At 47.2% G+C, this 14489-nt stretch overlaps 1 protein-coding gene across 1 annotated transcript; it reads right to left on the reverse strand.

Moving 5' to 3' along the window:
- Positions 1-9884: 9884 nt before the first annotated feature.
- Positions 9885-11104, reverse strand: LOC124687452 (expansin-B11-like). The gene is made up of 4 exons (XM_047221237.1): positions 10861-11104; positions 10661-10773; positions 10306-10505; positions 9885-10215 (listed from the first exon to the last, which is right to left on the reverse strand). Exons 1-4 carry the CDS (start codon positions 11102-11104, stop codon positions 9885-9887), a joined length of 888 nt encoding a protein of 295 aa, XP_047077193.1.
- Between the last annotated feature and the right edge of the window lie 3385 nt (positions 11105-14489).

Here is a 14489-nt window from a genome sequence, read left to right on the forward strand (position 1 = left end):
TAGAAACAAAAAGAAGAAGAAGGTTACTGAACGATGCTGTCACATCGCGTGAAACGTCTCCACCACCTGCTCACATGGTTCATCGAAATGGTTCGGTGTACACTCCGGACTGTTGTTACAGTTATGGTCGGTCCCTAGCCCTAGCGCTCGCACAGTTCCAACCGCCGGCGGTAGCCCACGCCGATGAGTCCTGAAATCACGCAGCGGCGCGAGTAAATTAACTTGGCGATGCGGCGCCGTGCACGGGTTCCCATGCCATGCGCGGCCGACACTGGCGCTCCGAGACGACAAGTGTGACCCGGATAACCCGAAGAAATCACTCCCGCCATGTGATGCCCGATCCATCAGAATTTTTTTTTTGAACAAATCCATCAGAAATCTCGGGATTTCCATCCGAACTGCTATGTCTGTCAGCTTTTGAAGATTAGCGGCCGCAAATCCCCCCGACATGCTGCCGCCTGCTAAAGACACGTTTGCCGGGAACGCTACTTGCGCCTTTTTTTTTTCCCTTTCTTAGCTCAACCTACATGGACGTAGAAGACATTGTAAGCCGCCGGCGTGTAAATTTTCACATGAAATATGTTCTACTGTCTCTATTCATAAAAAGATATCGCTGAAAAGAAATTGTAAGTTTGTATAAATTTAAATGCATCTAGATACTCTTTATTTTAAAGATATATTTAAATTTATATAAATCTACATCTTTTATGAATGTAGGGAGTATTTATGATCAGCAAAAATAGACTAGAAAAGCTAGATTTGTAAGCACCATTACACTGATATCCCGATTTCTCCATTTTATGATATTTTGTTATTTTCTACTGAGTTTTCTTTTGCTAAAATTACGTTGATATCAATAATCATCAATATCGGGAAAAACAATCCAAAAAATTATAAACATTACAAATAGGTACTTGGATCACCTAGTGATGATTACAAACATTAGCGCGAGCCGAAAACGCGTCGCCATTTTCGCGCCGCCGTTGCCAGAACCGGGCAAACCTTGTCGTAGTAGTGCTTTACCAGCAAACAAATTATGCTAAGAGCTCAAAGGACCAACATAACAAAGCATCAACTATCAACAATGTTTACAACCACAGATCATGAGAAACTGGTCCGAAACCATTCCAACGAACACGAAAATCGACTGGGTCCAAAGTGACCCGTCGGACGCACTGCTCCACGCTTCTTCCACGACGCACCACCAAAACGTGAGAAAGAAAAGCCTTATTCTGACCTATTAATTTTCCTTTTTAACCGAGTAAATACTGAAGACTGGATGGGAGGCCGGTAGATGGATAGGGAGAATAGATGCGGCCAATTAACATGTTAAGGTTTTACGTGACCACCATGTGCGAGCTGCCTTCCCTTCGGAGCCAGAATCTATCCACGTGAGAGTGAGACCGGGAGTGGGGACGACGGGCCGAGAACGGACGACTGACCGTTGCCGCTGCTCGACCGGTTGGTGGCCGCCGGCCATAATAAGCTCTTTTCCTGGCCTCGCTCAACACGTACGATGAGGTCTAGGTTTCTGTGCCACCGTAATTCTAGAAGAATGGGCAGTAGTCGTGAACGTCGCACATGGAGGAATCGCTATCAGTGTTACTGGGTATCGTCCTTTCACATCACTCGATCGTCCTTCAGGATGAGAGCTTTTCTGCCTTCCATTTTGCCGCTTGTTTACACTGTGAAAACTGAACGGGGCAAGAAGCAAGATAGCTGCGTAGAGCTAGCTCGCATATTGTTGCCGGCATTTCTTTTTTGAAGAAACAAATCTATTTAGAGCATCTCCAGTCGCGTCCCCCAAACCGTCCCCCAAAAGGATTTGGGGCGCGCCGGACAGAAAATGCGTTCCAGCCGCGTCCCCCAAAGCTCTTTTTTGTCCGGCGCGCCCCCATACGGTGTCCGGCACCCCGAGCCCGTCCCCGTCCCACAGGGGACGCTCCGGGGACGCCGGACACAACGAAAGCGAGGCGGGAGTGGCGGGGCCGACCCGTCGGCGGCACAATTAATTTAAACCTAACCGTCGCCTACCTCGCGACGGAAGTTATTGGCGCGCAGCCGACGGTGCAGTTCCCGCAGAGGGCGCAGCGGACGCGTCCCGTCGCGCCTAGCTGCCGCGTGCCGGCGTTAATGAGCGCCACCGCTCCTCCGCCTCCCTCCGGCCTATAAAAGGGGCGCCTCTCATCGTCCCTCTCACACACAAACCCTAGCGCCTCTCTCCCAAACCCTAGCCGCCACCATCTCTCAACAAGACTCGACGCTATGTCTGGTAGAGGCGGAGGCCGACCTCGCGGCCGCGGCCGTGGTCGTGGCTGCGGCATAGCTGAACGCTCGCCGTCGCCTCCCACGCCGTCGTCTTCATCGTCGGAGATGGACGTGGAGCCGGACGTCCTGTTCGAGTTCGTCCACGTCCTCAAGGGTGACCCGCGCGGCATCCAGAGGCTGCCGGACTCCTTCGCCGAGTACGTCGGCGGCGTACGCTCGCGCACGATGCATCTGCGGGAGCATTCGTGCGGCTTCGCCGGTGGATCGTCAAGGCGATCTACGACGCGCGCGGCAAGATGTACCTCAACATCGGGCCGGGAGAAGTTCGCGCGCCACCACAGCCTCGAAGCCGGCTTCATCCTCGTGTTCTCCTACTTCGGCAACAGGGACATGAGCGTCAAGGTCTTCGACGAGAGGCGCTGCCTCCGGGACTACTACGTCGACAGGGACTCCCACGACGACAGCACCGACGAGGAGGACGACTGAATGAGTGTTGTTTCTTCGCAGCGAATACGTGCACGGAGGTCTCTGTCTGTTCTTCCTCGGTAGAACCAACAAGGGCACCGTCATCACCTGGATTTTCCAGTTTAGGTGACTGGGTGTGCCCTCGAGTGTTCTTTCTTAGCAGCGAACACAGGAAACCTTCGATGCACGGCCTAGTTAGGTTTAGTTTCTTTGCAAAATTTTGTATTTGTGTCAACGATGGTTCAAACTATGTATTAGTTTGTGGAAAACCACGTTCCCAATTATGTTTTCGTGTAAACCACGTTCCAAATTATGTATTAGTTTGTGGAAATTGAAATAAAAAAAGCCAAAAAAATTATTTTAAATGTTTGGGGGCGGCGTTTGGGGGACGCGGCTGGGGAGCGACGTCCCCCAAACGCGGCACGAACGAAACACGTCCCCCAAACGCTCGATCCGGCGCGGTTTGGGGGACGCGGCTGGAGATGCTCTTACTCCTAATAATTTGAATCGAAGGGAGTATTCCTTTGTCCCGGTTCATAGGGTTTGCATGTATCCTTAAATTATCAATCTGATAAACATAATATCGATTATATAACAATAAAATTATATCATTAGAGAATATAACATTTAAACTTTTTAATGATATATATTTGTCATATATAACTTGTATTATGATGGTTAAATTTGCGACCAAGGGTTACGCGCAGTTCCTACGAACCGGGGACGGAAGGACTACAGAACTTTAGAAAAATAATAAAAATTAGGGTGTGACTAATTCTCAGTCGGCTGAGAATTAACTCCGTGCTCAGTCGATGATGTCATCAAATCTCACTTACAACTCACGTTGCATCTCATAACTAGCATGAATCACGATGCAAGTTAAATGGTGTAGGACTTGACTGAGCACGAAGGGCCGCCGCCGCGTGAGAGACTCCTTGGCCGCCGTTCCCGACGCATCACGAGGGAAGGCCCCCGCCGCCGCCACGCCCCGAGATCTTTGCCCCGGCGGCGGCGGCGAGAGGGTTGGGAGGCTGGTGCGGGAGGCTAGGGTTGGGGGGCTAAGGTTGGGAGGCTGGGTTGGGGGGCTAGGGTTCGAAATGCTTTTTTTTTTATATATATATACAGCAACACGAATGAACTCCCAAGGTCTTAATACTCGTGTAGAAATGCGTATGGGTCTTGGTACTATCTAAATCGAAACCATTGGACGTATCCTCGTCCCATATGGTTGCACTTGATAGTATTGATTTGTCAGACCCACGTGACGAAACATATAATTTAATCACTATATACCTATGTCATAAAGTCGAGAATAGTACAACTGAAGCTCTTGCGTGTAGACTTGTAGAGCGGTGCTCGTACAACCGACGATGTTTCAATAATATTAGCACCTTCGGAAAATAGTTCTTGTGTGTCTATAATTGAGTAGTGCAATCAGTCTCTGTAGCTTTCAACCCTCTGCACCCTCGTGTGCTTCTTTTGGAGAACTGCATGTGTCGTCGTCAGGCAGAAAACCAAGCATAACAGGAGAGCAAAAGTACTGATACCAAAGAAACTAGTACTTCTCATTGTCCAGGGGAATAATATGGTGCCCCCAAGCATAGGTAACATTCACGTTCCATGAAGAATAAGGAACAGAGTGTTAATAATTCCGTAACGACGACCATGCAAATCTTCATGAGGAACATCATTGCCTCCAAGATTGTCAGATTTTTCGAAAGAGCTCTGAACATGTTGGCTAGCCTCTACAAAACGTAGCGTGGATGCCCACACGTCGGAGTGATTCGGGCGCAATATGTATGTAATACATACTTCAGAGCCTAGAGTGTGACCTCTGCTTGGCGAAGTAAATGTGCTGGACTTTTTTTTCGATAAAGGATGCTTTATTACTTCAAGAAGCAATTACATCCAGCCTCTGCATAACCAGGATGCACACAGCCGTTTGTTGTCTCAAGTTACCAAAGTTACATAAAACAAAAATAGGCGAAATACATATCAGAACGATGAATCATATAACGCCTAAAAGCTAGGTGGAGCTACTATCCGTAGACTATGCTGCCACCCATGTAGGGAAAAGGTATCCCTCGCCGTATCCTCCAACCGTGTACAGACCTCCGTAAACAGGTCTCGGTTCTCCACACGCTGAAGAGGTAACCACGAACGGAGAATACCTGTGCATCTGTAAATAACCTGCAACAAAGAGCAATTTTTGTCATTAAAGATCTTGTCATTTCTACATAGTCAGAGCGCCCAGATAACTGCTAGCGCCCCCATCCTAAGAAGCATTTTAAACCTTGAGCTGATACCATGAAGCCAATTGCCAAAGACATTGGCGACACTAGTCGGAAGATACAAGGTAGACGCTACTTGGATGACTGACCATATAGATCTCATAACCGGCACTGGAAGAATAAATGATTGATGGCTTCATCATGATGAAAAAAGACACATCGTGTACTTCCGTGCCAATTCCGCTTAACAAGATTGTCTTTGGTGAGAATAACCCCTCGACGAAGATACCATCCAAAAATTTTAATTTTTAATGGTATCTTCATCTTCCAAATTTTCTTATTATTATCAACTGGTAAAATAGAAAGTAGCATCGCATTGTAAAAAGATTTTACAGAAAAAGAACCATCTACGTGGAGGTTCCATCGAAATTCATCCGGCTCGGCGATAACCGAATATCTCCAAGCCGCTGAATTAGGTTGTTCCATGCCACGAGCCTTTGTCCTAGTAAAACCCGTCCGAACGTCACATTCGGGGGTGAGGTAGCCATTACGGTTGCAATGGTATCCCCTTGGCGACGCGCAATTCTATACAAAGCGGGATACTGTTCACATAGGGGTGCATTGTCAAGCCAAGCATCTTCCCAGAACCGTATCTGTGCTCCATTCTTAATGGAGAAAGTCCCATGTCGAAAAAAGACATTTTTTGTCGTCATAAGACCAGCCCAGAAGTGTGAATCTCCAGGTTTCCAAACCACCTGAGATAATGTCTTCGAGCCGATGTACTTTCTCCGAAGTATAGTTTGCCAAATCCCATCCTCAGTAAGTAGCTTAAAAGGTCATTTACCCAGAAGAGCTGAATTCTTAACCTCCAGGTCATGAACTCCAAGCCCTCCTTGATCTTTGGGACTACAAACTATACTCCATTTAACCAGTCGATATTTCTTTTTCTCGTTGTCCCCTTGCCAAAAGAATCTGGATCGATAATAATCGAGTTTATGCAGAATTCCTTTTGGTAGGATGAAGAATGATAGCATATACGGTACCATATTAGTTAGTACTGAATTAATGAGTACCAATCTTCCACCCGGGGACAACAATTTACCTTTCCAACTACCGAGGCGTTTTTGTAATCTTTCTTCCACTAATTTCCATTCCGCAATTGTCGAGTCTCCGATAGTGAATCGGAATACCCAAATAGCGAATCGGAAATTGACCTTGCCCACAACCAAATAACTACGTATACGAGCTACATCGTCTTGGGCATCACCGAAGCGGAACAATTCACTTTTATGGAAGTTAATTTTCAATCCGATAATTGCTCAAAAGCTGCTAAAATTAATTTCAGATTTCGAGCTTTTTCAAGATCATGATCCATAAAAAGAATTGTGTCATCAGCGTATTGAAGGATAGATAAGCCACCATCAACCGGATGTGGAATCACACCTTCAATCTGACCATCAGACTTGGCTCTCTCTATGAGTACCGCCAACATATCCGCTACGATGTTAAATAACATCGGAGATAGCGGATCTCCTTGGCGTAACCCTTTTCATGTTTGGAAGTAGTGTCCGGTGTCATCATTAACCCGGATTGCAACACTACCTCCATACACGAAGTCATGAATTAGAGCTCGCCACTCAGGCGAAAAGCCTTTCATCCTGAGTGTCTGTTGAAGGAAAGACCATTTAACTTTATCATACGCCTTCTCAAAATCAAGCTTTAAAATAACCCCATTTAATTTCTTAGAATACATCTCATGTACCGTCTCATGCAAAACCGCCACTCCATCAAGGATATTACGTCCTTGCATAAAGGCTGTCTGCGATGGTAAAACAACATGATCCGCAACCGTATTAAGTCTAATGGTGGCCACTTTCGTGAAAATCTTGAAACTTACATTTAATAGGCAAATGGGTCTATATTGTTGGATCCTATCTGCCTCATTAATTTTCGGTAACAAGATAACTTCACCAAAATTTAGACGAAATAATTCTAGTTGTCCAATATGTAAATCACTGAACAAATCTAGAAGGTCCGATTTAATAGTATCCCAGAAGGTTTGATAAAACTCTGCTGGAAACCCATCTGGATCCGGTGCTTTGTTGCATTCCATTTGGAAAACTGCCTTCTTAACCTCTTCCTCAGTATAAGGTGCGGTTAGCAAGCCGTTTTCTTCCAAAGAAACTTGGGGTATATCATCCGTTAAGTCCTCGTTAAGAGAGAAAGTACTTTCCTCCGAAGGACTAAACAGACCCTTATAATAATTAGTAATGTAAGACTTGAGTTGCTCATGGCCTTCAATCAACCCTTCATCTTGAATAAGAGAGTGAATACGTTTTTTCCGGTGTCTCCCATTAGCTAAGCCATGGAAATACCGCGTATTCGAGTCTCCTTCCAAGATGAATTGAGCTTTGGATCGTTGATACCATTTGAGCTTCTCTTCGCGAAGAAGACCCGCCATCTGTTCATTGGATTGATTTTTAAGCTCAATCTCATGTGTAGACAGGGGTCTAGTCTCCGCAACAGCCTCAAGCTCATCGATCACATTTGATAAGCGAGACTTTTCTTTTTTAAGAATACCAGCCGTATGGGCAGCTCAACCAGAGAGATGTTTGCGCATAGAACGTATTTTATTATTCCATCTCAAAATGGGCGTACTCCCCCCGACCGGTCTATCCCAAACCCTTTTAACCATATCATGAAATCCCTCTCGATATAACCAGCCAAGTTCAAATTTGAACGGCCGTTTACAAACGGGTGTGGGATTCCCGGTGGTTAAAAGGATGGGAGCGTGGTCAGACAGTTTTTCAATACGTTCTAGTGCGCGGACTGACACCAGAGGGTATTTATTTTCCCATTCGGTATCCATCAACACGCGATCTAGTTTCTCGTATGTGGGCTCCGGCAAGCTGTTCGCCCAAGTAAATTGTCGACCAGTCATAAACACCTCTCTTAAATCAAGGCTATCGATGACAGCGTTGAACAAGAAAGGCCAATGACCATCAAAGCGGCCTTTACTTTTCTCATGAGGAAACCTCAACAAATTAAAATCACCTCCGATTAAAATCAGGTAAGGATTATCCTTTGTAAGGTTTACCAACTCACGTAAAAAGTCAGCCTTAAACTCTTCCTGGGCGGCACCATACACAGCAACCAGACTCCACACGAAACCGTCTGCTTTATTCTGAATGTCGAGCTTAATATGATACTCTCCATCAGAACTAGCCAAGACGGTCATGGTGTCTATGCGGACGCCAAGTAAAATGCCTCCTGACCTACCTCGTGGCGGGCGAGAGAACCACTGAAAGTTAATCCCGCCCGACAAACGGTCGAGAAAACTTTGAGAGAAATTTCGCCTACCCGTCTCCGATATAGCAAGAAAATCTAAATCATAATCTCTACAACCATCAACAATGTGGGAATGCTTAGCCAAGTCGCGAAGACCTCTGCTATTCCGGAACATGCCATTCATCGAGAAACTTTTTTAGATTTAAAGTTCTTGCCATACCTACGAGATTTCTTTCCAGCCGATGATCGAGAACCACGTTCGGACGCTTGTAAATCAGAACTAAGCTCCGCGTGTTCTAGATCAACTTCTGAAATGTTGCCAATTATAGCCGAGAGAATTTGACCATCTAGGATGTCATCATCTTCATCATCGTCTATAATTGCCGTTTCAGGCCCAGTGGAGCCATTCGGGGCAACCGTTAAACGGTCAAGCTCCGTTTGTCTCAACACATTAGCCGAAACAGAAATCTCGTAAGACCGACTACCCAAGGGAAAGACTATGCACACATAGATAAATAAAAGGGAAAGCAAGACGACCTTGAGCTTTTCATCTGCTACCACATGCTCCTTGGTAGTCTCCCCGAACCTGCGCTGCAGGTCGATGATCTGCGGGTGGGCGATGGCCTGCGCGCGGAGGTCGATCTCGACCTGCTGCAGGTCCTCGCGCTGGCGCATGATGCTCTGCAGGCGCTGCTGCAGGATGTCGTCGCTGAGCCCACCGCTCCCGTCGATGGTGATCGAGCAGAAGTCCTCGAGCCCTCCCGTCTCCTCCTCGTAGATGGCCCTGACGTCGGACTGCCCCATCTTCGCGCGCTCTCCAGCATCCTCGGCGCCGTTGGAGCGGAGCGGGGCGTCGGGGACGGTGCGCCACTCCTTGCGCGCCGCCGCGGCCTCCATCTCGCCGGGGGCGCGGGTACCGCCGGCTCCCGCCGCGCCGGGACGGGATCTGGCGGCTTTGGGGACATGCGCGTGCGATCGGGAGCTTTTTGGGCGCGGCGTCGCGATCGGGCTTTCGAAATCTGGATCCGCAGTTCGGCGGCGGCGGAGCTCCACGGGGAGGGCGGCGCGCGGCGGGGACGGGGAGGCCGCACGGACACGGCGGAGGGGCTCCACGGGGAGGGCAGCGGCGGAGGGAGCGGGGTGGGCGCCTGGCGGCGTCGGACCTCCGCGGGGAATCTTTGTAGATTTCAGTACACAACAGTACATCTCGATGGTGACACTGCAGATTTCAGTACACAACAGTACATCTCGATGGTAACAATTCATTTTTTCTGAAGGATTGAGTTATCAAAATCACTTAATCACACACAACTTGATACATCGGCATGCAACAATAGTTGCACTTACAAGCTTCTCCTCAACAACAAAGCAGCAATAGTACTATGAACTTCTCCTCCAGAAGAAAACAGAGGAGGAGAAATGAAACACTGAGAAATCGACGACAAGCATCGCTAGGGGAGTGCTTAGAGACCATGGAGGGAAGAGCTAGCACAATCTTACGGCCTACTCCTCCTCTTCTGACACCGCCTCTCGCCGCTTCCGGACGCGTAAATTAATTACCACACTCTGCACTGCTTGCTTAATTACTAGCTAAGCACGGTGCAGTGAAAACAGGACTGACGAAGCTGTAACTTAGGGGAAGTTCACCAGGGAGCGGTACGTGGCTCCGGGCGCCCAGCTTGCCGGGATGACGTTGTTGACGACGAGCTTCCTGCCGGAGTCGGAGGTGAGCCTGAGCGAGAAGGGCCCGCGCAGCGGCTTGCCGGTGTTGGAGTTGAGGCGGTACAGCGCGCCCCAGTTCTGCGCCATGGGCGTCCAGGAGCCGCAGTTGGCCTCCATCAGGTCGACGGCGCTGAGGTCGCCGTCGTCGTCCTCGAACTCGATCAGGACCTCCAGGTAGAAGGGGTTGGACCCCTGGTCCACCCTGAAGGCGATGCTCACGCCAGGGTACTTGCATGGCACCCTACCATTAACGGAAACACAAAGATTCAGTACACTAACTCTGAATTTGTGCTACCTGGACGTAATTCTACAGTGAAGCATGTAGAGGTACCTCTTGTACTGGATCTTGAGGATACCGCCGGCACGGAGCTTGTCGGCCATGCCAGGCTTCGCCATGGCGCCCATGGAGGTGCCGCTCATGTCGAAGTGGGCCGCCTCCACGAGGCAGGCGCCGCCGGGGCAAGAGTCGGTGATGACGACGGTCGCCGGCTGGCCGGAGCACGCCGAGTTGCTCGCGCTATCGCATTTAACCTGCGTACGAGTGCCACATGAATGCATTTAGTTAGGAAGAGCCGACCTCTTTGCGCCATTAATGGAGCTACAACCTACATGAACAGTGTAGGGAGTGACAGTGTAGAGTGCACGCAGACCACACAAACTGTGGCAGTTATGGTGACGTGACGTACCTCATAGCATGCGCCGCAGCCCTTGCCTTCCTTGTACAGCGACGGGCCAGCGGCGGAGATCATCGACGAGAACGGCCGGCTCCCGTCGGCGCTCTGGTGGCCGCACGCGCCACCTGAGTGGTTCACAGACACATTTGACCAATTAATTAATGTAAGCTTTGTCTAAACGACCATCGCAAGTGAAGTAGGCAACTACTAACCGTCACTTCCGTCGCCGTTTGGGGCACCGTAGTACGTCGCGCCGCCGGCTAACCAGCCGCCGGAGCCGTAGGCGGCCGACGGGCTAGTGCCATTGTAGCTGCTGTGGGCCTTGACAGCAGGGTTGTGGCTGACCGCCGACCTCGTCTTCGGCTTGGTGGGCTTGCGGGAGCAGGCAATGGGGCTCACGAGAAGTGAGAGCACCACCAGTGTGCCCAGTAGCGCTAAGGTGCAACATTTCGCCATTGCTGCAATTACCTCTTAGAGCAAGTCCAGCAGAGGCCCTATATCCCCGAATCCCCTCGCTGGCGCTCGCTCGCTCGAGCGATCGTTTTCTGCTGGCGCGACACAATTCCCTTTGTATCACGTAGTATTTTAATTGCGTTCACACGTGTTCATACTAATATTACTACTTTGCAAGTTGCATGCAGCCAAGAGCGTTCACACTGCATGCATGCACATGCACAGAGCATCTCATGGATTTGCATTTAATGACCAACTTTTCAGCACTCTTTCATAAGTTGTTGCATGCATACACATAGCATATCACTCTTTTTCTTCAGCACGAGGCAGACTCTCAATTCTCTTTTTGCAATTCCCTTTTGGTTTTTTTTCCGTACGTAATTCATATTTAATGGGGTCCTTTTGCAATTCCCTTTTTTCGGGCCAGTGGTTTTTAAGGGGGGAAATAACGGGTGGGAAGATCCACTTGCAACTCAAATGAAGTACCACTTGCTACTCAAATTAAGTACTGTTTTAAGTTGTAAGCTAACAAAAGTTGCTAAAAAATTCTAAATGAAAAATACTTTTTAGGGTTGCTAGGTATTTATATTTACCGTTGATAAATAACGGGGCACCGGGTTGATAACTTGTAAACAAAAAAAAAGTCGCTACATATTTTAAATTAAATTAAATTTTTAGGGTTGATATTTATTTATATTTACCATTGATAAATAGCGGGTCACCGAATTGATAGCTTCTAAATTAAAAGAGAGTCGCTAAAATATTCTAAATGAAATACTTTTTAGGGTTATTATTTATTTATATTTATCGTTGATAAATAACGAGGCACCGGGTTGATAGCTTGTAAAAAAAAAAATTCGCTAAAATATTCTAAATGGAATACTTTTTAGGGTTGGTAGTTATTTATAATTACCATTGATAAATAACGGGGAACCGGGTTGATAACTTGTAAACTAAAAAGAGTCGCCAAAATATTCGAAATAAAATTAGATTTTTAGGGTTGGTAGTTATTTATATTTACCGTTGATAAATAACAGGACACCGGGTTGATAGCTTCTAAACTAAAAAAAAATTGCTAAACTGTTTCAAATAAAATTAACTTTGGGGTTGATAATTTTATACATTTACCGTTGATCACTCAAGTACGGAGGGGTTGATTATTCAGATAGAGAGGGTTGATAACTTTTAGCCCGAAAAAAAGTTTCTCGAAACATATCAACATGTGTGCTAGTTTTGAAGATCTCGTCGAGACGGATTTATTCGTGAAAGCGAATCTTAATTTGGAGTTATCGTTTGAAAGTTAAAACGTTTTGAATTTACAAATTTGGAAAAGATTCGCTGACATCAGCATATTCGTCTATTTGTGCATGCATGCAGAACTTTTCCTCAATAGCCTACACCAGGTTGATAATTTTATACATTTAACGTTGATCACTCAAGTACGGAGGGGTTGATTATTCAGATATAGAGGGTTGATAACTTTTAGCCCGAAAAAAAGTTTCTCGAAACATATCAACATGGGTGCTAGTTTTGAAGATCTCGTCGAGACCGACTCATAGGTGAAAGCGAATCTTAATTTAGAGTTGTCGTTTGTGAGATAAAACGTTTTGAATTTGCAAATTTGGGAAATATTCCGCTGACATCGACAGATTCGTCTATTTGTGCATGCATACGGAACTTTCCCTCAATAAAGTTGCACCAGGGTTGATAATTTTATACATTCACCGTTGATCACTTAAATACGGCGGGGTTGATTATTCAAACAGAGAGGGTTGATAACTTTTAGCCAAAAAAAGTTTCTCGAAACATATCAACATGGGTGCTAGTTTTGAAGATCTCGTCGAGACGGATTTATTGGTGAAAGCGAATCTTAATTTGAAGTTGTCGTTTGAAAGTTAAAACGTTTTGAATTTTTAAATTTGAAAAAGATTCCGTTGACATCAGCAGATTCGTCTTTTTGTGCATGCATGCAGAACTTTCTCTCAATAGCCTGCACCAGGTTGATAATTTTATACATTTAAGGTTGATCAGTAAAGTACGGAGGGGTTGATTATTTAAATAGAGAGGGTTGATAACTTTTAGCCAGAAAAAAAAGTTTGTCGAAACATATTAACATGGGTGCTAGTTTTGAAGATCTCGTCGAGACGGATTTATTGGTGAAAACAGATCTTAAATCGGAGTTGTCGTTTGTGAGATAAAACGTTTTGAATTTTCAAATTCGGAAAGATTCTCGCTTACGTCATCAAATTCGTCTGTTTCTACATGCATGCAAAACTTTCCTCAATTGCCTCCACTACAGTCCAAAATTTGCCAAAAATGGAAAAACAAATTGGTTTGGAAACTGATCGCTCATTTTCTCCCTAGCGCTCGTGCGCTAGCTAGGGGTGCCCCTATATCCCTCCCGATAGCAAATATAGGGGAGAAAAACAGAAAAACCGCGTCCAGCAGATCCCCTACCGCCCTCCCGAAACATAGGCGCCCCCGACGCAGACCCTCCCTCTCCCCTACACTTCGGGACAGTGGAGGCGCCCCCGATCCGTCGCCCCGAGCAACCGCTCGCTCTCGGAAGCCTCCTCCCGCCACCACGCTCCTGACCAGGTTCGTCCCCCTGGATAATTTCTTTAGTTTCGCTCGAATTCGAACTCAAAATCGAGTTCTAGAATCCAGACCAAACGGTATCTAGGGAGAGGAAGAAGAGTAGAGGGGAGGGGAGGAGTTGGCGAGGCAGGCGACCTTGCCGCCGTCGGGGCGGAGGCTCCGGTACTCGTCGGCCTGGTGGACGGCGTCCTTGAGCTGCAGCAGCCACCGAACGAGGTCGCGGCCGCCGTTGCCCCTCGCGCCGCGGCTCCGCTCGACGGCGCCCGCCACGGCGTGGAGCTCCGTGAGCGCCCCGTCCAGATGCTTGAGTGCATCGGGGACGCCGCCGTTGAGCGAGTACAGGCGCGGCCTCGTGGTTACTTTCTTGCACATATAGGAGAAGAGTCGGATCGTAATCAAAACTCTATCCAACATCGTTGGTCTCATATTAATGAACATGTCAGCAAGTTTTGTGGAGCTTTGGCGCAGATTGAGAAAAGAAACAAAAGCGGGACGACACAAGTTGACAAGGTACAAATTCTTTTATTGTTTTGACCTCAATTGCTAGGTTAATTGTGCGTTGAGATCATAGATTGTGTTAATTTGTTGTGTAGATGAAAAACGCACTAATTAAGTACCGTGAAGATGAGGGAAACAAAGCTTTCGGTTTAATGCATTGCTATGAGAAACTAGAAGATCAGGAGAAGTGGAAAAATAGAGAGGCTAACAAAAAACAGAAAAGGACCTCTAATTCTACTCCTGGTTCATCTACTCCTAGTGCCAACGCAAGCAGGTTTGAGGATGAAGCTAC

This window comes from Lolium rigidum, chromosome 2 (genome assembly GCF_022539505.1).
Source record: "Lolium rigidum isolate FL_2022 chromosome 2, APGP_CSIRO_Lrig_0.1, whole genome shotgun sequence".
NCBI lineage: Eukaryota > Viridiplantae > Streptophyta > Magnoliopsida > Poales > Poaceae > Lolium > Lolium rigidum.